Source organism: Pecten maximus, chromosome 14 (assembly GCF_902652985.1).
Source record: "Pecten maximus chromosome 14, xPecMax1.1, whole genome shotgun sequence".
Taxonomy (NCBI): domain Eukaryota; kingdom Metazoa; phylum Mollusca; class Bivalvia; order Pectinida; family Pectinidae; genus Pecten; species Pecten maximus.
The window spans coordinates 3,973,068-3,999,391 of NC_047028.1; the positions used below are offsets into that span (position 1 = coordinate 3,973,068).

Sequence of the window (26,324 nt, forward strand, 5' to 3'; positions counted from 1 at the left end):
CTAGCGTGCTCATTCTCAAGGCAAACACTAGGCTAAACGGAAATTCCTGCTGGCCCGAGCCAGTTGAGTCTTGTAATCTCCACTTTTACACAATCATAAAACTTTCCTATGGTTTTCATTAAAGCTTGTATTGTTACTGTTTGTCCGTCAGCAGTCCACATCACAGAAATAGAGATACTGGGTTTAAACCCTTAGATGTTTAATCAATTAGGGAAAACACTGTAGGTTGGGGAAGTGGTGATATCACTATCAAGAAATGGAAAATTAACAAGGGGAATTAAAATCATTAAGCTCCATATATACTGAAAATTTGTTGTAAATGTCTCTGTTAGATACGTCATTTTTAAAGATCAAGGTAAGCAGCTGATATAGAAGCGTTTGTAGTTTCTTTGATTTGAAGCTCTCAAGGGGTACTACATCAGATCAACATAGCCGATAAATGTTTTGCAAGGTCTTTGTAACATGTTCTGATATTACTAAACAAAACCATTCTACTATGATGGTATTTACATGATGCTTACACAAACAGTATTTTAGTTTGTCCAAAACAGGAAAACTACAAAGCATTTTCTATAGAATTGGAAAGGCAAGTAACTTGCATAAAGACATGCAGTTTGGCTGTTCATATGACAAAACCGTGTTGTTGTTGTTTTTTCCTCCTTGTACTGTAATTCGACACATCCTCAAAATCTGAAAGTTACAATATTGCTTGATGATCTTCACAGAAATTGTATGTGAACTCGACCCCTGGAATTTAGAGGATGATTATTACCAAACTTCCTCTGCAGATTTTGAGAGACCACTGTATATTAAGACAACACTTTAACTATAACCATGACTTACTGAACACCTACACATTCTAAAAGATAAACCTTTTTACAATGCACAAGGTGTTCCTTGTATAACTGTACGTCCATCAACTGGTGCATGAGACAACGAAACACAAGGTAAAGACTGTTGTGAAACCTTTATTTATCTCTTTGTTGACATTTGTTTTCCATTCTCTTTCACACATCAACAAACAGAAGACTAACACAACATCTCACTCATTAACTCATTGTAAATGATTCCAAGTAAAAGTCAGCGCAATAATGTCTAGCATCTCAGAAAAAAAATGTTTGTAACTGAAACATTACCATACTGCATTATATATATCAGAGCAATGATAACATTAACATAATTTGATGTGTAAATTTATATTTGTTTACTAAAAACAAATCCCCCATCATTATTGATTCGTGTCTAAATCACAACCATCCTCATCAGTTCTGTTGTTATCTTTAAACTTTATTCAAAATGAAAAGTGGCAGAAATTAAGAACCAGGTAGTGTAAAATTGAATTGATTTGCACATTATAAAAAAACATTACAAATGACAGTAACCCGATCAAGAAACAGTGAACTGGCGACTACAAAGATCCATCTTTTCGATTATATAATCATTACACATGTACTCTGTAAAACTAATCGTCAAATGTTCTATTCACACAAATATGAAACAAAGAAAATTTTACACTTTAAAATTGTTTGTTTTACTCAAAGTAGTAGTGACCTTTTAAGCAACTTATTTGTAAATCTAATACAGAAAGGATTCAATATCACCTTCAATTAAAAACTGACGCACAGCATGAGCTATTTCTACTTCAGCTAACAGCTCCTCTGCATAATATGCAAGGGATATTTTTCAATAAATGTGTTAACAATATCAAATGCAGTATATTTTACAGTGAAGTAGTAAACAATTCAATCCTATTTTGTCACATTATCATTAGAGGTTGGTTTATCTAACCAATTCCTGGTGAAAGGTTCATCCTATTTTCTCACATTATTATCAGAGATCGGTTTATAATCAATACTTTATAAGATCAAGTTCCTATACCGGTACACTTTAAATAAATTGGATGCACTAGCATCATACAAATGAAATATTAAAGACATTACAAAAAACAAACTTATATAATTGACCTGTGTTATCAAATACATACAAGAATATATTATAGAAAGTTTTCCTCATTCATTTATAACACATATCAATCAAGTTAACAGTGGCAGTATAGAGAATATTATACCACACCTTCATTAAAAAATAAACAAAAAACCAAAAAAACATTCTATACAATACTATACATATTACCCCAGTAACTAAAACAAAATATCACATTCCATTTCACACAGCATTGCTATACACAGCAATACTGTTGGACACAGTCCAGAGAACACTGCCAAACAAACATCATCTCTCACTTATATTTATAACAGATTCTTTAATCCCGGACTCAGTTGTATCAAGTGTAACAAAATGGATTTATCCATTTAACTATATTTTTCATAAGAAGTCGAACAGCAAACAAAAATTGTTTGTCCTCATATTCCAAATCACTATCCTTTTTATACTTATATTTCTGCAGACAACTTTTGAATATTTTACTTGAGAAATTATCAAGCCACATCATTAAGTAGCGAATCATTCAATAGCCAACACAAGCCGACATAATTTGGGCTCTTATTTACCCTACTTTTCAGGACTGCCCAGAAACTTATGTTATGGTTATGTTCAAAATGCACTACCAGTATTTAGTTGTAACCTACTCTTTGAATGATGAATACTCTAAGTACAAACACTTTCTACCTTTCAAAGGTTGTACACTTTCACAAAGTTTAAAATAACTTAAATACGCACAATGTGTTAACATAAAGTAACAAAATGATTTGTATTTCAAATACTTTTCTTTCTTCTTCAGTGAATGATTTTAAGGAAATGATACTTAACATGGTAAATGTGTAGAAAAAAAAACCCCATTCTAACCTCCTTGAAGTTAATGTAATCACAAGTGAATCATATTTGATGAAAAATGACAGCAAAAATATTACAATACTAAAATTACAGATTTTAAATTCTGATAAAATGTCGAAAGTAAAGGTAAATTTTAAACTTTGCTTGCAGGGGTTTATAGGGAGATAACTGCATATCAAATATCTTGAACAATATTTTTGTCATCATTTATGGTAAGATTTTATTAAATAAATAGTAATTTAATGTAAAATACTGAATACAAATCACACAGCTTAGCTATGGGAAGCAAATTAAATGATTCATTACTGCCTGATATATTATTTTTATTCAGCTGTCCAAGCTATTTAGGAAGTAGTGAATGGCAAATAAAATGATGATGTATTTTTTTTCATAAAAAGGTTATACATTTATATTAAGTACATGTATTCTGTAAAAACATGATTTTGAAAAACTTTCCGTGTTTTTAACTAATGTTAGGAACTATTAATCTTGACTTTCAGTCTTCAATAGTCTTCATGTTCTTTTGATGTGGATGATAAAAGTGTATAATTTGAACAAGAAACAATTTTACTGCCTATCAGTCTTTATTTTTTCTTTCAATGTATTAAAAAATTAAACATCTCTTATTTTATTTGCATGTCATTTGGTGACGTAAAAAAAGATAAATGATAAATATGAACACGTATTAACTGTTTCTTGAAAAGAGTAAGTATGATTATTTGGGTTTTGCATGGAATCTGAATACACATAGTACTTCAATTGACTGTATGATAGAGTGACCAAGTGAAAAAAACAGTATACTATACATATATACCCACTCTGCCTAAAGTCATTCATAACAAAACATAGGGAAACAAGTATTCATTTACCTCTTACACACACTACTGAACAATTCTGGGGCCGCTTTCTCGGGTGAAATTTCTCTACTAAAACGGGTAAGGTCCATAACATAAATTCATACATAAATTATAAATGCCACAATACAAGTTCTACATCAGAAATGATCACAAAGTATTACACTTATAAAGCGTGTCTGTGTGAGGGTGGCTATCATCGTTAGCCACTCAGTCAGACATTGGGTGGGGAGTTCACAAGTTTATGTCCTTTTGTGTTTTGCATTGAAACTATAAGATTCATCACACACATCATTCTCCAGATCTTTGATATAGTCGACATCATAAGACCATGAAACGTCAAGGTCACGTACCTCTTGAAATACAGGCCACACTAAAATATCAAACCTTTGTTATCAACTGTCGTAGACAATGCCAAGGCCAAAAACAACTTTTTGAGCCTCGTTTTGAAAGCAATGTCCTACAGAAGTTTGTCATCAATATCCTTCTTTGAAAATCATAATAGTAAAAAAGTGGGCTTCAATTCTTGTAAATCACAATCAAAACAAAATACAGTACAGGTCTTGGACTTTATCTGCAAGTGACCTTTGTAGAACCTGTTTATGTTGGACAGTTCTGTGCCCCTGAATTGAGAACCCTCCAACTGACAAAACTGTCAGCCCTACATGTACTGATAAAAAGATCGATATCTAAACTCAGCATCTTCAGTACACTTCCTTGAAAGATATTGAATTCTTCCAGCATGTACACAAAAACCTACAGGAATCTTTTTTATATGCGTTTGACATTATACTAAAAACTGTTACTACTAAGAGTATATTATATTCTATCGTCTGGATGCACCATTTCATCAATGGCAATGCACTATTTTGTTAAAATTTGATGATGCTGGAACATTTGGGTGATCACCAAAATAAGGATGGTTTATAAAGAATATCAGGACAGTTGTTATCGAAATAAATTGTCACAAGGAGAGCCAGAGTCAATATTTATATCCAGTATCCAGTCTTAAGGACAATTCGTAGTATATTGAGTCGCCCTGTCTGTTTCAGACATGGCTGGAGGAGATATATATTGTCCTGTGTCATTACTCCTGTAGTACAGTTCAGAGAAAATTCCTGCTTCAGTCAAGACTGGAGTTGTTTCCTGTAGTATTTAATTAGAGCTGATCTGATTTAGATATCCTTTTCTTGTAGCACAGTTTTTGATCTCAAATAAATCTTGCCTCCTATGGATCTGTCTCCTGGAGAACAATGGGGACATTAAGATGTCTCATTACCTGTACGGTGGTCTCAGATCGTTAATATAAGCTCCGGTCTCTTGTGGGACGGTTCAGAATATAATACTGGTACTTATCCATGTAATCTACCACTTGTTATACTGTTAGAACCAAAACGTCATCCACAGGACTTTGTTAGGGCTAACATTTACTTTAGAGGTCCCTTCTCCTAAAGGTTGTGTCGGGGCAATGTATTCACCCAATTCTGCGTTCTGCAGAAATATTAAGACAAGGTATCCTACATAACTGTCCTCTTTATGTCTCTCCGAAGGACAATTTCAGTAATTCTACAAGGAAGATTGGCCCTCCTTTTCAGCCAAATAGAGTACTGATATATGTATCATATTGTCTTATGTCTCTCCGAAGGTCAATGTTAGGACAGATGGAAGGACAACTGGCCCTCTTTGGTGGCCAGATAAAGTTTTTCACGCATGATTTCTACAGAGGAATAGTCTGGTAATTTTAGGTAGTTCACACACGTCATCACAGAGGGCAAGAAATTGTCTGCATTTTCCGAGGCTTCAAATGTCTTTCTAACAACAGTGAGAGGTGGATTTAAACTCCTGAATCCTGCAATATAGAATGACAAATCAAAAATGAGATATCAGTGTAAAATGATAACAATTCAAAACAAGCATATATACCAGGCAATACATGTCCCGATCATGCCCCAGCTAAAAATAGTAACAATGACCTTAATCTTGACCAAAAAACCCTTAAACTCGAACTTGTCCAAGACATTATGGTCCTTTATCAATGTTGATCCTTTTCACTGTGTGAAGTTTGATAAAAATCCCAAAGGAATGAAGTTGCTAAAGCACTGACACACTTTGGCATTACGTACATACAAAATGGACGGAGAGGAAACCTTTAGTCCTCTCCTGGTTTCACTGGTAGGGGACTGATAAAGTTAGCACATTTCCATGTAAAAAGACAGGCTCTAATGACACATAATGTACGACCTTTAGACACAATCATATAAACTTTAACAGTAAGACACCACTTTTTCTTCTTTCGGTAACTAGAATGTGACACCACAGTGCATGACTGACCTCTGTCCTCTACACAATATGCCACATTCTATTATCAGGTTACTTTGAACCTTACTCTAGGTAATATATATACTGCCAATATTGAAATTGTAAAACTATGTAAAATTTCAAGATATCTCAAAGTACAGACTACTGGACGTACATGCCTCTTTATCTAATATCTATGAACAGTTCTAATGATGATCAAAAGACAGTATAGATAACATCAACATGTCATTTCATTTGGTACATAATCAAACCATTTAATTCATAGAGAAAAGCTAAGTTTTTCTTCACCAACAATTATTTTACTAAACTAGAAAACGCTTCTCAGACATAAATGCCCCGAAACCTCAGCAGTTACTAAGATTAGCTAGTTACATTGCTTCGGGACATGGCGGGCATGGGTAACACTGTATGCCCCCCCCAAAAACAAGAGGCCCAGGGGCCTTAACGGTCATCTGACTCTAAATTAAAAACCTTATATAATTGTAGTATGTATTCTCTGTAGCAAGTATATAGTGGCACCGTTTGCCATGGTGGCCATCTTGGATTTCTGACCGACCCAATAAATAACAACACTTGGTAAGGACCATCTCAGGATCATTTCTGGTAAGTTACAGCTGAATCCCATTGGGGGAATTTGAGAATAAGTTTAAAATAGGCATTGTTCAGGAAAACATTGATTGCACAATCATGTTACAAATGGCCGCCATGGCTGTCAAGTCAATGATTTTACGAGGCAGAAAAATATTAACACTTTGTTGGCCCTCCTTCCTTAAAATCCTCACCAATTTCCAACTCAATGGCACCAGTGGAACTGGAGAAGAAGTTTAAAAAAAATTTTCAAGATGGTTGCCATGGTGGCCATCTTGGATTTCTGGCCGACCCGATAAATAACAACACTTGGTAAGGGCCATCTCAGGATAATTTCTGGTAAGTAAGGGCTGAATCCCACTGATGGAATTTGAGAAGAAGTTTGAAATAGGTGTTGTTCAGGAAAACCATGATTGTGCAATCATGTTACAAAATGGCCACCATTGCTGCCATTTCAAAGTTTTTACGAGGCCGAAAAAATAACAACACTATGTTGGCTCGCCTTCCTTGATATCCTCACCCATTTCCAGCTCAATGGCACCAATAAAACTGGAGAAGAAGTATAAAATGTGTTTTTCAAGATTGAGGATATGGCGGCCATCTTGGATTTCGGACCGACCCGAAAAATAACAACACTTGGACGGGATCATATCAGGATCATTTCAGGCAAGTTTCAGCTCAATAGCACTGGTGAAACTTGAGAAGAAGTTTAAAATGTGTTTTTCAAGATGGCGGCTATGGCGGCCATCTTGGATTTCGGACCGACCCGAAAAATAACAACACTTGGTCGGGATCATATCAGGATCATTTCAGGCAAGTTTCAGCTTAATAGCACTTATGGAACTTGAGAAGAAGTTTAAAATGTGTTTTTCAAGATGGCGGCTATGGCGGCCATCTTGGATTTCGGACCAACCCGAAAAATAACAACACTTGGTCGGGATCATATCAGGATCATTTCAGGCAAGTTTCAGCTTAATAGCACTTATGGAACTTGAGAAGAAGTTTAAAATGTGTTTTTTAAGATGGCGGCTATGGCGGCCATCTTGGATTTCGGACCGGCCCGAAAAATAACAACACTTGGTCGGGATCATATCAGGATCATTTCAGGCAAGTTTCAGCTTAATAGCACTGGTGGAACTTGAGAAGAAGTTTAAAATGTGTTTTTCAAGATGACGGCCATGGCGGCCATCTTGGATTTCAGACTAACCCAAAAAATAACAACACTTGGTCGGGATCATATCAGGATCATTTCAGGCAAGTTTCAGCTCAATAGCACTGGTGGAACTTGGGAAGAAGTTTAAAATGTGTTTTTCAAGATGGCGGCCACGGCGGCCATCTTGGATTTCGGACTGACCCGAAAAATAACAACACTTGGTCGGCATCATATCAGCATCATTTCAGGCAAGTTTCAGCTTAATAGCACTGGTGGAACTGGAGAAGAAGTTTAAAATTTGCTTTTCAAGATGGCGGCTATGGCGGCCATCTTGGATTTCGGACCGACCCGAAAAATAACAACATTTTGTCAGGATCATATCAGGATCATTTCTGGCAAGTTTCAGCTCAATAGCACTAGTGGAACTTGAGAAGAAGTTTAAAATGTGTTTTTCAAAATGGCGGCTATGGCGGCCATCTTGGATTTCGGACCGACCCGAAAAATAACAACACTTGGTCAGGACCCTCTCAGGATCATTTCTGGCAAGTTTCAGCTCAATAGCACTGGTGGAACATGAGAAGAAGTTTAAAATATGTTTTCAAAATGGCGGCTATGGCGGCCATCTTGGATTTCGGACCGACACGAAAAATAACAACACTTGGTCAGGACCATCTCAGGATCATTTCAGGCCAATTTCAGCTGAATCCCACTGGTGGAACTTGAGAAGAAGTTTGAAATGTGAAAAGTTTACGCACGGCGGACGGCGCACGGCGCACGGTGGACGGCGCACGGCGGACGGCGCACGACGACGGACGAAGCATGATGACTATAGGTCATCCTGACCCTTCGGGTCAGATGACCTAAAAATGTAATGATGTAATGGCGGGGACAAATAATAATGAAATAGATGAAAATATTGATAGTTGGACTAATGATCTATAAATCCCTTGATACCATCACTTACCTCCTACAGGAAGGCGGGGAGATCCAGTGACAAACTGGAGGAATTTCCTCTGTTCCATCCCATCGTATGAACTGAGCACCTCAAACAGAAACTTAACAGCACGGCTATCATGTGTGTATCCATGGTCGGAGCGACAGCTTTCCATTAACATCTTTACATCCCATGTATCTGTGGCATTCCCACAGAACAGCTGTTCCAGCTGGGTGATATAACGATAACAGTGTAAGTAATAATATAATGGTTTTAAAAATGTCAGCTGAATTAATATTGTGTTAAATGAAGTAATTAGGTATTACAGTTTCCTAGTACACACAATGCAGGTACACCAATGTACCAAACTGTCAAAATCCCATGTGCCAAAACTTGAAAGAGTACGAAATGTCAAATAAAACAAGAGATCCCAGAGGGATCTTGGCGCCCACCATTGAATGATCTTCATAGGTTCCATGTCAGATTGATCTTTTCTCTACTTTTCCCTTCTTCTAAGTCTTACTAATTTGTGTAAATTCAGAAACAGCCCTCTATAGCTAGTACTTTTCAAACAAGGGGAAGCTATATATAAAATTTAAGATTTAGCGATAATGGCTGTCTGTCGACCATGTTGTTTTTGGATTGGTCCCAATATGCATAACTAGGCACTGAGGGGAACCTACATATGAAATTTGAGAAAGATCCCTTGAGTGCTTTCTGAGAAATAGCGATAACAAACTTCAATTGTCAAAATCCAAGATGGCTGCCTGTCGGCCATGTTGTTTTCTGATTAGTTTCAAAATGCAATATGCATAACTAGGCACCAAGGGGAACCTACATATGAAATTTGAGAAAGATCCCTTCAGCACTTTCTGAGAAATAGCGATAACAAACTTCAATTGTCAATATCCAAGATGGCTACCTGTCAGCCATGTTGTTTTCTGATTGGTCTCAAAATGCAATATGCATAACAAGGCACTGAGGGGAACGTATGTATGAAATTTGAGAAAGATCCCTTCATTACTTTCTGAGAAATAGCGATAACAAACTTCAATTGTCAAAATCCAAGATGGCTGCCTGTCGGCCAGGTTGTTTTCCGATTGGTCTCAAAATGCAATATGCATAACTAGGCAACAAGGGGAACCTACATATGAAATTTGAGAAAGATCCCTTCAGCACTTTCTGAGAAATAGCGATAACAAACTTCAATTGTCAAAATCCAAGATGGCTGCCTGTCGGCCATGTTGTTTTCCGATTTGTCTAAAAATGCAATATGCATAACTAGGCACCAAGCGGAACCTAAATATGAAATTTGAGAGAGATCCCTTCAGTACTTTCTGAGAAATAGCGATAACAAACTTCAATTGTCAAAGTCCAAGATGGCTGCCTGTCGGCCATGTTGTTTTCCGATTGGTCTCAAAATGCAATATGCATAACTAGGCACCAAGCGGAACCTAAATATGAAATTTGAGAGAGATCCCTTCAGTACTTTCTGAGAAATAGTGATAACAAACTTCAATTGTCAAAATCCAAGATGGCTGCCTGTCGGCCATGTTGTTTTCCGATTGGTCTCAAAATGCAATATGCATAACTAGGCATCAAGGGGAACCTACATATGAAATTTGAGAAAGATCCCTTCAGCACTTTCTGAGGATTCGCGATAACAAACTTCAATTGTCAAAATCCAAGATGGCTGCCTGTCGGCCATGTTGTTTTCCGATTTGTCTCAAAATGCAATATGCATAACTAGGCACCAAGGGGAACCTACATATGAAATTTGAGAAAGATCCCTTCAGTACTTTCTGAGAAATAGTGATAACATCTGATGATGGTGGGCTAAAAAACCAGTTGTAAAGTTTACAATTCAAATTTCTTCAACAAGTTGTAGTTATTGACCACTACAACACTGACATGCAGAGATATTGACTTTTAATCACTACCGGGTCCAAATATGGACCAATCATTATCAACGAATCAAGACATTGACAATCAATTAGAGTAATATTTTGTAAATTATTGCAAATAAATTAATGAAGATTATAAGAAGTAATATTGTTTTACTCATATGAAAAAAATCAAACCTAGGCAAGCAAGTTCAATGACTGAGGCTGTGAGCAATGAAATATGGAGATATAGATCAAAATTGTAATTCATGTAGGGCGAGATCAGCTCCGAGTAAACTAGAACCTGCTAAAATCTGTAACCTATATAGCAACAGTGTCCGCTGGAATGAATCTATAAAATTATATTGTATTAGGTCACACCTCTAAGCTCATAAATATTGGATGTTAGATCGGATGGACTAATGGAAAGATGAAATAACAGCAATGAATTGGGGGGAAAAGTTTGCCCCCACATAGTCATACGGGAGCGTAAAAAGTCTGAAATAACACTTTTTTGAACATTTTTTATGTAAAATTTTTAAGTTAACATTACAACATACAGGATAAGTCTTCTGAAAATTCTCATACCTGATTTATATATCAAGATTATGTACATACCTCCTCTGGATAGAAACTCTGTAGTGTACTTAGTGGAAAGATAGACTCGAATCCCTCTCTGAAGGCTTCAAACTGCCGTGACACACTCTCCACTAGACTCCAATGAACCACCAACTATGTAAACAAAACCTCTTCCAATATTAATACTGTTTGTATAGGTCAGGATTTTCATTTAAATATAATTCAGAGAATGTCATTCCTGATTTACAGTTTTACATTCTCTGACAACTTTTGTTAATATGAGTGAGCCTTACTTGATTGTGTTAATCACACTGCAAAATGTGATGATGTGACTATGTTTAACCTACACAGGTTAACATAGATGTATCTTTTCTAAATCAGAATGTGCAGAGTGTAGAGTGGGAGAAAAGGAAGTCAGTATCAAAATGGAGACAAAGAGGAAGTCAGTATCATAATGGAGACAAAGAGGAAGTCGGTATCCTAATGGAGACAAAGGGGAAGTCGGTATCATAATGGAGACAAAGAGGAATTCAGTATCATAATGGAGACAAAGAGGAAGTCAGTATCATAATGGAGACAAAGAGGAAGTCAGTATCATAATGGAGACAAAGAAGAAGTCAGTATCATAATGGAGACAAAGAGGAAGTCGGTATCATAATGGAGACAAAGAGGAAGTCGGTATCATAATGGAGACAAAGAGGAAGTCAGTATCATAATGGAGACAAAGAGGAAGTCGGTATCATAATGGAGACAAAGAGGAAGTCAGTATCTAAATGGAGACAAAGAGGAATTCAGTATCAAATGGAGACAAAGAGGAATTCAGTATCCTAATGGACTTTACGTAATCAAGATTTATGAAGGAGACCTCAAAAATATTGATGTGCAGAATGTACGGACCTGTAGGTATTCCTCTAGATTATCCAGGGTAACAGGAATGTCCTTGCCACCCTTCTTCAGTTCGATGTTGGCAGCTCCAGGAAGTGTAAGGTCAAGAGCCAGATCGTCTATACTACACCCCTCCATCGTCACATTGTCTAGAGCAAGCTGTCTGCTCTCTTTTGTCTGTACAAAATTAAAGCCAGTTGTATTTGTTTGTTTGTTTTTGCCAGGGTCAGCAAGTTGTATAATAAAGCAGGTTTCAATGTAAATCAACAAATTCAATCAATTTTGCAAATTCCCATGAAAATATTTTCAGACAAGAAAATTCATAGCAAAATCTTCCAACAAACAAAATCTAGAGATAAATAATTTCATTGCTGCAAATTATTAATAGCCTTAAAATATTATAAAAGAAAATGAAAATTATATTACGTGAGATTTGTCAGCTAAGATACGTTGTTTCTGACGGACAACATCTTCTAGTTGTCTGAAAGACTTGGCGACCACGGGATCCACATATTGGAGGTCGCTTGAAGTGAGACTATGTTCTTGTCCCAGCATCCATTTGTAGAAAACCAGGCTCAATGGCAGATCAAGCTGGAGGATATAAACATAGCATTCAGCAAACATACAAATGAAACACAAAAAAGATCAATTTCCTTAATTTAATGGTTACCAATCTTCCCAGGATCAGAAAACATTTTTCATTTTGACGCCAACCAGCTAAATCAGGAAAAGAAATATATTCTTTGTTATGTTTTCCTTACCATCCTCGAGTCCATCATGGCCTTGGCCATGAACTTGCCAAGGAGCTTGAACTTGTTTTTCAGTTTGGTAACCACTGCAGCTTTAGCATTACGAGCAAGAGGCACAGGAAAAAGTCCACAGTTAGCATGGAAATATTCCTCCCCTGTTTCTTTTCCTGAAAATTTATAAAATATTTTACAGACTTTTTTTATGGATAATGAGATTTACACATCAGCACAAATCCAGGATAATTACAATAGTGTATAATATTTATTTCAATTAATAATGGCCAAATGAGAATCATTTCATACCATACCAAATTTCTAACAAGCACCATTCACATGCTTGACTTGGTAGTATGCAGAAACTTTGTATTACATATGTATTTAATTAATTAAAGGTATGTATCCTAAACACCATACATATAAAAAATATATAAACTTTGTATCATTCAATTATTAGAAGATTTGGATCCTAAACATCATACAATTTCGTATCATTTAATTCACAAAACATTTCCATCAAAACACATAACCAGTTATATTATTGTTAATCAATTCAAATTCTTTTAAAATTTGGATCATACCTTCACTGTCCACATCCTTGACCACCTCACCCCGCCACATCTCATATTCTCCTTTTTGTAGCTCTTTTGACACAAGAGCATAAAACTCCAGTGTTGGACCCAAGCCAGTACCAACCTTTCAAAAAAATAAGATAAAGACTTTTAAGTACCTATTGTAATACATATAATAATATTAGGCAGTAGAAAATCAATTTTTAAAGAAACAAGAATTCCACAGAAGTGGATGTGTCACCTGCACAGAAAGTTCTACTTTTAGTAACAGTAACCTTGACCTTTGACCTTCGAACCTGAAAAGCAATCCCAAGCAAGCACTTGTGATAAGAAAGACCTTAATGAAGCTTGAGTTTGATTGGCCCAAGGGAACTTGAGTTATCACATGGGAACTTCTGTGCGGATACTGTCGCCGCCATACTTTTATATTGTCTGCTTTTTGCAGGCGACGCAAAAATGTGTGCTCTCAGAACTTACAAGTACATAGCCATCATTGCCTACCTCATTTTCATACTGGATCTCCAGCAGAGCCCTGGAATTCCCAAGGTCTTCCATAACTTTGTCAGCTTGCTTCAGAAGATCTGATCGAGTAACCAGCCGCTGCATAGTAGAAATTTTGGATTTATACATTTCATCATAAAATATAAGAGAAATATGAACATCCAGAGATCCCCTTCGGATCTTATATGTTTATCATACCATGATCTTTATCAGCTCTGTATCAGTTTGATAACTCCTCTAGTCTTTCCCCATTATGTTCTATTGATGTATGTTTTATTGAGAACATAATTAACTGTACTTGTAGTCAGAGCAAACATTAAACATGTTTATTACATTTTCATTTTTTTTATCAGACACTTATTGGTTTACACCTGATCATGCATTATTCCAAGTAACATTGAACTGCACTCAGTGTGACGTCGATAAAACATAGTATTGCACCGTCTTGTGAGTGTTCTGTGACGTCACATAATTTCAGCCAATCAGATTTTTCAGACCCATTCTGCCAAGTTGTGCGAGAGTGCAATACGATATTTTATCAAAGATGTGGTACTTATGACATGGTGAATATTTTGTAGCAAAATGCAGTTTAAATGGCATGTGATCATACCTTTTGCATTCTGTGCTTTTTGGTTTAGATACCAAAATATAATAAAACAGTTATGGTATTTTGTTTCTATCGATATGCCTCCGGCCTTAGTTGATATTGGTTATCTTCACTCCATAAATCATCATATCAATAGAATCAAAATGCCATAACTTGGGACAAAGGACCTATATGAAGACTGTTTAATGACAAGATGACAGAAGGGTGATTTAAACAAATGATGGTCCACAAAGAAGACTATAGCTGTGCTTAGATGAATATAACATGATAAAATCAAGTCTACTCAGATTAAGCAAATGATTTATATATATATATACTTGACCACAGCTTTTTGATCAAGTCTAAATGTATATCAAATTATCAAATTCAATATTGTTTAATTACTAACCTCAAATTATACTAAATATTTAACATGTGTCATAAATTCAATATATAAATATAGATGTATAATCCTCTATTCAATATCATGTCGGATGTTTATGATAATAATCCACTAACCCGCCTGCGGTCCAGTCTTGGAGCCACACGCTCACTGCTATCATTTGTACTGGTATCTCCGGAATTGTCTTGTAGTCGCATCAGTGCTCGGTCGCGGTCAAATGTGGTAGCATAGAACAGCAACTGTCTCGTCTCAAACGGGAATAGGAACGGCCTGTACAGTAATATAATCATATGTCAATATAGTAAGGTATAATTAGAGTAGTTACGGTAATAGAATATGCCAGCACAGTAACATAATCATATGTCAATAAAGTAAGAAAAAAGATGTAGTTACAGTAATAAAAAGAGCTTGTATCAATTTATGTACAAGTTTTCTAATGAACAGAAATATTTACTGAAGTTCATTCTATTCCATGAAAAAAATCTATGCATGGAGGGTGCTGAACAAAATGCTGCCTATTTTATAGAACCATTTTAATTCAATCACTTCTATGGGTAGTCCTTGTTTGACAAAAATAGCGTCCTTTAATTGGGGAGATATTTTACTGGAACGATACTTAAAAGTCTAATGTGGTACAGCTTTGGTTGTTGAGGTTCTATAATAATATATTACAGAGTCTAATGTGGTACAGCTTTGGTTGTTGATGTTCTATAATAATATATTACAAAGTCTAATGTGGTACAGCTTTGGTTGTTAAGGTTCTATAATAATATATTACAGAGTCTATTGTGGTACAGCTTTGGTTGTTGAGGTTCTATAATAATATATTACAAAGTCTATTGTGGTACAGCTTTAGTTGTTGAGGTTCTATAATAATATATTACAAAGTCTATTGTGGTACAGCTTTAGTTGTTGAGGTTCTATAATAATATATTACAGAGTCTATTGTGGTACAGCTTTAGTTGTTGAGGTTCTATAATAATATATTACAGAGTCTAATGTGGTACAGCTTTGGTTGTTAAGGTTCTATAATAATATATTACAAAGTCTATTGTGGTACAGCTGTGGTTGTTAAGGTTCTATAATAATATATTACAAAGTCTATTGTGGTACAGCTTTAGTTGTTGAGGTTCTATAATAATATATTACAAAGTCTATTGTGGTACAGCTTTAGTTGTTGAGGTTATATGATAATATATTACAGAGTCTAATGTGGTACAGCTTTGGTTGTTAAGGTTCTATAATAATATATTACAAAGTCTATTGTGGTACAGCTTTAGTTGTTGAGGTTCTATAATAATATATTACAGAGTCTAATGTGGTACAGCTTTGGTTGTTAAGGTTCTATAATAATATATTACAAAGTCTATTGTGGTACAGCTTTAGTTGTTGAGGTTCTATAATAATATATTACAAAGTCTATTGTGGTACAGCTTTAGTTGTTGAGGTTCTATAATAATATATTACAAAGTCTATTGTGGTACAGCTTTGGTTGTTGAGGTTCTATAATAATATATTACAAAGTCTATTGTGGTACAGCTTTGGTTGTCGAGGTTCTATAATAATATTTTACAGAGTCTATTGTGGTACAGCTTTGGTTGTCGAGGTTCTATAATAATATATTACAAAGTCTATTGTGGTACAGCTTTGGTTGTTTAGGTTCTATAATAATATATTACAAAGTCTATTGTGGTACAGCTTTAGTTGTTGAGGTTCTATAATAATATATTACAAAGTCTATTGTGGTACAGCTTTGGTTGTTAAGGTTCTATAATAATATATTACAAAGTCTATTGTGGTACAGCTTTGGTTGTTGAGGTTCTATAATAATATATTACAAAGTCTATTGTGGTACAGCTGTGGTTGTTGAGGTTATATGATAATAGTGACACTTACGCAGCAGCAGCTATCTCTGCTAGCCAGCATGGCAGATTTCCTGTCATAATCACCAGGGGATCCTGCAGCTGACGGTTGGCTTTGGCTGTGAGCTTAGAACTCAGGAAATCAGTGAAGGGCAGGATGGGTTTACTGGAAAACATTACCTGCAACACAAAGACAAATATTTACCTATGAAATATGATTATTTCACAAGAATTGTCATGAAATTAAAACTATTTTTTCCTCAAATACTAATTCAAGTGTAAAACATTTAATTACCCAAAGACATACTTACACACAGATTTTGGTTGACAAATACGTACACACAGACTTAGGTTGACAAAGAGTATCCGACATACTTACACACAGACTTAAGTTGACAAAGAGTATCAGACATACTTACACACAGACTTAGGTTGACATAGAGTATCCGACATACTTACACACAGACTTAGGTTGACAAATATGTACACACAGACTTAGGTTGACAAAGAGTATCCGACATACTTACACACAGACTTAGGTTGACATAGAGTATCCGACATACTTACACACAGACTTAGGTTGACAAATATGTACACACAGACTTAGGTTGACAAAGAGTATCCGACATACGTACACACAGACTTAAGTTGACATAGAGTATCCGACATACTTACACACAGATTTTGGTTGACAAATATGTACACACAGACTTAAGTTGACAAATACGTACACACAGACTTAGGTTGACAAAGAGTATCCGACATACTTACACACAGACTTAAGTTGACAAATACGTACACACAGACTTAGGTTGACATAGAGTATCCGACATACTTACACACAGACTTAAGTTGACAAATATGTACACACAGACTTAAGTTGACAAAGAGTATCTGACATACTTACACACAGACTTAGGTTGACAAAGAGTATCCGACATACTTACACACAGACTTAGGTTGACAAATACGTACACACAGACTTAATTTGACATTGAGTATCCGACATACTTACACACAGACTTTGGTTGACAAATACGTACACACAGACTTAATTTGACATTGAGTATCCGACATACTTACACACAGACTTAAGTTGACAAAGAGTATCCGACATACTTACACACAGACTTAAGTTGACAAAGAGTATCTGACATACTTACACACAGAATTAAGTTAACAAAGATTATCTGACATACTTACACACAGACTTAAGTTGACAAAGAGTATCTGACATACTTACACACAGAATTAAGTTAACAAAGATTATCCAACATACTTACACACAGACTTAAGTTGACAAAGAGTATTCGACATACTTACACACAGACTTAATTTGACATTGAGTATCCGACATACTTACACACAGACTTAATTAAGTTGACAAATATGTACACACAGACTTAATTTGACATTGAGTATCCGACATACTTACACACAGACTTAATTAAGTTGACAAATATGTACACACAGACTTAATTTGACATTGAGTATCCGACATACTTACACACAGACTTAATTAAGTTGACAAAGAGTATCAGTATATGATTATGTAGTATAGATCTGACAACAAAACACAATATTTCTCATTGATGGTTGAACCTTTTGTATTCAAAACAAGGAATCAACTCCTAATACAATAAGAATTACACCGAGTATCTATTGTGTTTGGCCTCCCTTGAACCCCTTATACTGATCAATGGACAAGAGTCTATACTTCCCCTGGTGGTATCAGTAGGGGACCTGTTCTGAATATAAATCCTGATAAGTATACACATCTAACATAGGAACAGCTTTGAGACTGTGATAAAGGTGGTATGCAGGAATTTCAAATCATTATAATCACGTTTGAAGAATTTAATTTTTACTTAAAAAAGAAATTGATTATCTGTTTTACCTCATACATGGTGGACCAATATCGGTTAAATGCATGGAGAATACGCAGCAGGGCAATGACATCTACTGAAGCATCTGTAACGGTGACAAACGCGGGCAGCTTGTCTGTGAGGTAAGCATTTAATGCTGGAACCATCATCGGACAGTGGCCTTCTGCAATGAAATCGATTCATAACATTCACAACAGTGCTAACAGTGTATATTACTGATTTGTTTTTAATAAATAAATGATAGGTTTCAAAAATTTCCCCAGATCAATTAGATGAGAAACCTTAAAATATAATTATATATATGTTCCATTTAACATGTAAATTAAGAAGGCAAAATATTGTATTGCATGGTAAAGAATAAACATGATTAGTATGGACCTATATTACTTATCTTGTGAATAGTCTTAACACATTAATCTATCATTTTGTGTGAATTATTTGAGATTTTATGATTGTCAGCATGTTTTGAGACATGTTTCCATTATAATGCCAACATTTTGTAAAAGTGTTTTGAATGTTTTCTAGTCAAGTATACATCCTACAGGAGGACCAAGCATGCATATTATTTATACAAGAGAAAATGTTATATGGTACTTGGGGACGAAACATGCATATTATTTATACAAGAGAAAATGTTATATGGTACTTGGGGACGAAACATGCATATTATTTATACGAGAGAAAATGTGCCTTGTTGTATGGTACTGTTTAAATTTAATCACTTCAGTCTGCTGTTGGCCCCCGTTTGACAAATCTGAAGCCCTCTTGTTACTTTAGTGGAACAGACCAAAGTGTTTTCAAGACAATCTGGTGTCAATGTACTGCCAATCTTTACCTGTCCACAGTTCGTCCACCTTCTTCCTGCTCGAGGTCTTCGGCCCCTTGATTTCAGGCCGTGTTTTCTTTGGACTGGTGGCCATCCCTTCCTCTTGTTCTGATGCCTGTCGATACCTAAAACCAGAACATTAACTAAATCTTTAAATTCCATTACTATTCTACTTCACAGTTTCACGTCTTAGAGCACTAACTAACTCGTTAATATCAATTACTTCTCGATGATTCTAAGACTGTCTTGGTGAACTTTCAGTAATGATCATCAATTACAGGTTCCAGACCCATCCTTTTAAAACCATTTGGCTACTTTCAGCAGAAAATACAAAAATCCAGAAGGTACATTCCTACACTGGCATCATATCTATTTCCGACTTCACAATACACCATAAGGATGGATACATGCCCATTTACGGTTAACATGAATTTTAATCAACAATTTTTTTTATATAAGTGGGACTTAGTTAATGGGATAATTGACATTAAGGTAAATGAATTAAACAAGGTTTAGTTTCAAAGGAGTATAAATGTACTCAGTTATTTGTGTTAACTTGTTTTCCTATAATGACACCCAGTGATCCATCTACCAGCTCATCAATACATGTGTGGTGACATAAAGGGACATCAGAGACAGAAGATTTGTCGTAAGGATGAGAATTTAACATTTAGAACATACCAGATAGTGTGTGTTTGCACCCATATACTGGCGTGACCAACAGGGTTTTCTGTGTCCGTGTCTGTCTCACTGCTATCCTTCTCCCCCGGGTTACTGTAGTTCTTGATGGCCTGGTACACTGTCATGTTATAGGGTAGGATTCGTTCTCCTATCAAAAACTCCAACTTGTGTCGAGCTGTGCCCTGGCTGATGAACACTGCCGCCTGAAATATTCCAAAATATAATTCATTGCAACATCATGCATTCTTTGTGTAATTAGGACCTAGGCCTACTCAACTCAAGAGAACTACCAAGGCTAAACTAAATTATTTATCCAATCTTCAGACTGCAATGCTTGGTAGCATTGCCAACAAGAGTCAGAGCATGGTTATACATTGTCTTGTCGAGAAAATTTCATTACAGATAGCAACAGCTTACCAGTACTATGCATAGATTTTAGACTACAGTACAGCAGTACAACAAAATCAGTCACACATACCATAGTATCATCAACATCATCATCGGAATTTTCGTCGTCGCTGATATCATCTTCTCCATCCTGTAACAGAAGAATGGTTTATACACAAATTACTGTTTGTTCTTTTGCTTCAGTTGTTTTTCTCTTTTTTAATTTGTATCTTTTTAAGTTTTCAATTTAACAGACGAGTATACATGTATATTTGTTAAAATGTGACTATTCATAGGATAATATTTGATCATGCATACCACAGCACCATATATTAAATGCTTTCCATCAGGGTGAGCTAGTTATCAGAAATCAGGTTATCGTGAGATCAGTATGACACAGAAATGTTAATGCCTACTTACCGGTTTTAATCTGCCGTATCCACGAATAACTAAATATCTCTCAATGGCCTGGACTAAGGCTAGTGGATCTATCTTCACCGGCCCACCCTTCCACTGCCTTAAAGATGTACACGATGGGTGACGCTGTAGATTACACTGAATCAGAAAGCATGGCTATGTTTAATGGCGATTCAATAGATCAGTACAGACAGTACATAGCTAGATTACTAGGAATGTGAATGATTGGGAGGGAAAATTTACCATCAGGTTAGGGCACATGTATCTGAATTGTTTCATTTGAAATTTTCAATATTTAGTAGTGATTACATATTTATGTTTGATATTAAATGTATATCATTGAATATTCATTTCACCAAAGTAAAGGCAGATGTAAAACAGCAGCTATATATTGTCTCCACCATCAGATATATGGATTAATTTTAAACTAACTCCTGTCCTCATTAATAAGCCACGACTGAAACTATGTAAGCATAGAATTGTAAACTTAAGTCTTAACATAAACAATACCTTTAGTTGGTGTGTATTGAAGAAGCGAAGGGCATTTGAGCCCCGCCCACTTGACGTACTTCCCCCTGGCAGGTCATGAACTTTGACCTGAAACTGTAAACACAACCATATCTTTAATATTCTTATAAGAAAATTTCAGAATTTTCTGAACTTGAAAGAAATAAAATTAATTAATGTTTTCCCTTTTATATCTCCAAATGATTCATCTGCCAAACAAATAACAGTACTATTGTAACAGAGCGCATGATTAATTAAATTTAAATCACTGCCTCTGCTAGGGATCGAACCCAGGACCTCTGGCTTACTAGTCTTAAGCTCAACCGATCGAGCTAAAGAGAAGATATCTCTAGCCGAGCGGTATATTGCGGCTAGTATTTACCAGGGTTACACTACTTACGATGAAAGGTATATGGGGAAGATATTTGATCCTTCCTAAGTAACAGATTTCAATAATCAGGAATGGATAACTGTAGCATCAATCTCACCTGTTCAAGCTGATGAAGACATCCAATCAACTTGCTGACTAGAGCACACAATGAGGGAATGGTTTCTAGGGTAAAGTTTGTCTCCTTCACGTACAGTACATCAGGTGCCTGTGTATAAACAGGAAAAACACATTGATGTGTTAAGCTTTGACATCCTAATTTTACACATACTTTAAATGTACTTTATTTTTGGCGCACCCAAATTTTAGCGTATTTCTGAATTTCAACAGGTAAGCGCATAGACGAATTGGTGCGCCAATTCTATTCTATATAGAAAGTGCAATCAGTGCAATCAGAATTTTAGCGCAATGCTTCCAGTACGAAAATAAGATTACCGCTAGAATGTGTACGTTTAGAGTATATTAGATCATTAAAAATTCCACAGGTTACTTTTACTAAGACAGGAAATGTTAGGCTTTATTCAACTGACAGTATATTCATAACCCACAAGAGAACTAAATGGCTAAAGCCCTTTCAATTTTTTTCAATTTTTTTAAGTAGTATCAAGTTCTTCTCCCTTCACTCTAAACCCAATTTTAACTTTATTGTATTCAGAAGGAAAACAATTCTCTCTCTCTTTGAGAACTTTGACTTTAAGGTGAAGGCCATAAATACTAAGCTTCAGTGCAATGTGCACTGGCTGTATATGATCCCAAGTCAAATCTTCAAAAGTTATGCCCCCAGTGAGATTGTATTAGAAGACATAGAAGCAGAAGGATGAGAAGAACTATTACAGTATGTCTCCTTAATCGAACATGTATTCAGATACTGTACAGGTACTGTACACATACTGGACAGTTGAGGAATACGTGGAGGAAGCGTCTGATCCTAACATCACGAGGGACTTCTCCTGTGGTGGAGGTGAGATATTGAAGGAACTTTTGTACAAGTCCACTATGGATGATTTCAAATGGAGAAACATCATTCTCCTTCATGATCTGAGCAATGGCCTTTAGGCAGTCAATGCCTGAATCCTCCTGTTAAAGAAACACAGAAAATTTTAAATTCAGTCTAATACAGTCAATACACTAAAACACGATCACTTCAATATAGTGTATTACTCTGTACTGCTTCTCTGCTTGAATATATCCGAGATTTAAAATCATTGATTCACACAGCAAAACTAGAAATAACTGTTACAATTCGTGGAATCAATTTCCTAAACCTAGTCAGTCAATCATTTGTAATTTAAGTTAATAGCCTTAACAGCATAATAATCTCAATCAGGAGACGAGAAAAATATTCATATCTAATATAAGCTTTAAGGTCGACATCCAATCAAATCTTTTAACCTGGTCTTAAAATCAAAATTAATGACAAACATTCAATGTAAATTACGCGAACAATTAAAAGCTCCAGAGTAACATGTCCTTAGGAGAGAACATTTTTAACGAATGTATCTGGAGATATCTATTTTTGTACTGTCTCTGTATGTTACCTACCTCAGCGGACAGGTTTTCTGTCGCAGAACACAACCGGTTAAGGACATTAAGTGCTGGGTGGCTACTTCCCTGGCTTTCTGAGTTAAAGTATTGATCCAGGAACCGGATAGCTACAGGCACAAGAGTAATTTACAATAATTACAACGAAAAAATCACATCACCAAGTCACATTGTCTTCAGTTGTGTTGTACATCATTCTACGAAACCATAAACTAAATGTTAAGCTATTAATAGCACTTTCTTTTTCTGAGAACATGTACAGTGGAACTTCGTTAACTCGAAATCGACGGGACCACAAAAAAACTTCGAGTTATCCGAGTGTTCGAATTAAGCGAGTTATCATTTTTGGTGAAAAGTTTGGTCAATATTTGTCAACATTATATAATCATTATAACTTCGCTCTGTCGCTCATCAGTTTAGTGTGAAGACTGGTCAATACATGTAAATATATATGTAATGTTTCGTTATGTTACTTGTAATTTGGTGTAGTTTTGCCGATATACAGTCACGATAAAGTTTCTTTCACTTAGTCACTTCAAGAACGATCTGATGTCCAAGTCATGTTTGCAAAAGGTAAACGATAAAACGGAATTCGACAAAATAACAAGTTTTTCATGTCAAATCAAATACCCGGTAACCGTTTGAGTTTAACGCAGATTGCATTCAAAACGTAACAGAACCATTACCTTTTATTGAACATATAAAATACTGTTTGATCGGCCTACTTACTTTTTATTGATAACCACGCCATTTCCATGTGTATTAGCACCGGAAGTTAGGCTGCGCATGTGCGTATAAAATGTTACTGTAACTGAGCTGGCGTTTTATCCGATTTAATAGACAGCACTGACCGTTACAGTTGTACTCTGAACACCTTGGCAGTAATTACGCTATTGTTTCAGCAGTTTAAAGATTTAATAGGCGCCGGTGACTGTTTCATTCCTACACCTGTAAAAACATCAGCCGGGTAGATCTACCGGTGTGTCAGAGATTAGTTCCGCTTGAGCGAATGGGTAGAGGAGTTGTTGACTATCGTGTGTACTAATATCGGCGACCGCCTTAGGAAATTATTTGATGTAAGTAAAGCATTACTTTTTATCACCAAGACATGTTGTTATAAGATTCAACCGACAATTTCTTTTATGAATTTATGAAACACTTATAATAGCATGTAGGTTAGTAGTGCCGATATGTTCAGTATTACAAACGGAATTTAGCTCTTAAAAAATGTCGGCGTTTACCACCGATCGACGAAAATTATACTTCGAGTTATTCGATCATTTCAAATAGGATTTTTATTGTTGGGACCAAATTTTCACTTCGTATTATCCGAGTTCTTCGAGTTTTCCGAGTTCGAGTTTTCCAAGTTTTCTTTACTAAGATAAAGAGAGAATTCGGCCGGGACCGACGGCGTACTTCGAGTTAAGCGGGGTATTCGAGTTATCCGAGTTCGAGTTAACGAAGTTCCACTGTATAATCAAGTCAGACTTTACCTTGTTCCTTGATCCATGTCTTCACCTTTTCTTTGTTACCAGAGCTGGAAATGCTCATTTGCTTCTGGACACTTAAATCCTGCAACCAGAAAGAAAAGAGAATTTAGGAAACGTTTATCTTTAGATAAATATACACCAATGCGTGTTTATGTTTCAGCATTAGATTTTAAGATATTAAACATAAAAACTTAATTCAGATATTTGCAACAAATCAATGGTCATAGAACTGAACTCTGAAGTTCATATTCATTTATGGTATCTCACATTTCCAAATGATAAGCCAATACACATATGTAATGTTTCACTACTTGCCTTGAGTAGACAATTTTCTTTGCCAGTTTTGTTTATAATCAACCATCTCATATTTATTAACATTAAAAGCCATTTCTGTAGTTGAAAACTTTAGTTTAAAGCATTCATAGTAAAATAAATAAACAAACTAAGATGTTATACAAGACGAATAACAATCTTACATTTCTGGAGAGATTAGCCAGTACCCTTGGCTGTCCTGCCTTTGATAGGCCACCCTTAGGCAGAGCAGGTCGGTCAGAGCTGTTCGAACTCTTGCCCCAGCTACGAGGATTCAGGCTAGGAAGGAAGGACATCTTGGAACTTGCCCCACTGGACTTTCCTTCTTTGCCTTTGAATAAATATTAATGTACCATCATTCATTTCTTCTCTGTACAAAATGCATATAACTATATAAAATAGGCTTTCACTAGTTAACACCTCACTGTAAATGCAAGATGATGTAAATCCATACAATATGCTCATCAGCTCAAAACAAGTGTAAGAAGTTATCAAACATCTGTTGTGTGACAACAACGCTCTGCGGAAGTTGCTGGATGGTTATGGCAACATTTTAATTTCTATAAAAATTTGGATTAAAATACCTTCGGCAATGAAACCATAAGTGGCAACTTTACTGCTGACCATGTTCAATAATTCTGCTATCAATGCAATTTCTTCATTAATTAAAACTGTTACAGTATTCGTGTTTCATTATTTCAAATTTATTTCCCAAAAAAAATCCATCTTTACTACCAGATCACTGAACAGTCCAAGGCTTAAAATTACAAAGCCGCAGACCATTGATGGAAAATTGGAAAATTCAAATACTTTTGAAAATGAAATTACTGGCAGCTTTCGTCCTACTAGAGCCCCGACTTGATGTAGGGGTAGTGGTTTTGGTAGCCAGATCTGTTGGTAATTCCTCAGCGGAGTTACGTCCCTTGCGTCCCAAGGAGCGCTTTGGAGGTTTCTTTCTTTTCAGCACATCACTAAGCCGCCTAAATAATATAAAACATGTCAACAAATAAAGTCAAATTTTACAGTGCATTTGCACAAGTCTTTTTCAATGATATTGCTTACAACAATGTGACCCACAATGTTTAATTTTAAGTATTTCCAGAAATTCTTTTGAGTCCCATTAAAAATTCTACTTGTACAGGATGCGAGACTTGCATGTTCATGTATCACTAACTTATCAAATATCTTATGCTCTCAAAATTAGCCCTTATTGGAACATCCAAAATATTT

General features: G+C 35.7%; 1 protein-coding gene across 2 annotated transcripts in view; it reads right to left on the minus strand.

Moving 5' to 3' along the window:
- Positions 1-950: 950 nt before the first annotated feature.
- The window catches only part of LOC117342737 (E3 ubiquitin-protein ligase TRIP12-like), a 52,284-nt gene continuing 26,910 nt past the window's right edge, over positions 951-26,324 (minus strand). Inside the window, exons 22-43 of one of the 2 annotated variants that reach the window (XM_033904972.1) lie at positions 25,923-26,074; positions 25,259-25,425; positions 24,786-24,864; positions 23,293-23,402; positions 22,642-22,827; positions 21,851-21,958; positions 21,366-21,458; positions 20,859-20,993; positions 20,530-20,589; positions 20,052-20,254; positions 19,380-19,495; positions 18,556-18,707; positions 16,693-16,838; positions 14,913-15,066; positions 13,808-13,906; positions 13,316-13,430; positions 12,750-12,904; positions 12,415-12,579; positions 12,001-12,165; positions 11,143-11,256; positions 8,672-8,870; positions 951-5,496 (exon numbers count right to left, since the gene is read on the minus strand). In XM_033904972.1, coding sequence (XP_033760863.1) covers positions 5,300-5,496; positions 8,672-8,870; positions 11,143-11,256; positions 12,001-12,165; positions 12,415-12,579; positions 12,750-12,904; positions 13,316-13,430; positions 13,808-13,906; positions 14,913-15,066; positions 16,693-16,838; positions 18,556-18,707; positions 19,380-19,495; positions 20,052-20,254; positions 20,530-20,589; positions 20,859-20,993; positions 21,366-21,458; positions 21,851-21,958; positions 22,642-22,827; positions 23,293-23,402; positions 24,786-24,864; positions 25,259-25,425; positions 25,923-26,074 — 3,070 coding nt within the window. In that variant the 3' untranslated portion in view covers positions 951-5,299. Of the gene's footprint in view, positions 5,497-8,671; positions 8,871-11,142; positions 11,257-12,000; positions 12,166-12,414; positions 12,580-12,749; positions 12,905-13,315; positions 13,431-13,807; positions 13,907-14,912; positions 15,067-16,692; positions 16,839-18,555; positions 18,708-19,379; positions 19,496-20,051; positions 20,255-20,529; positions 20,590-20,858; positions 20,994-21,365; positions 21,459-21,850; positions 21,959-22,641; positions 22,828-23,292; positions 23,403-24,785; positions 24,865-25,258; positions 25,426-25,904; positions 26,075-26,324 lie in introns of both variants that reach the window. The other variant, XM_033904971.1, reaches the window with a different exon arrangement.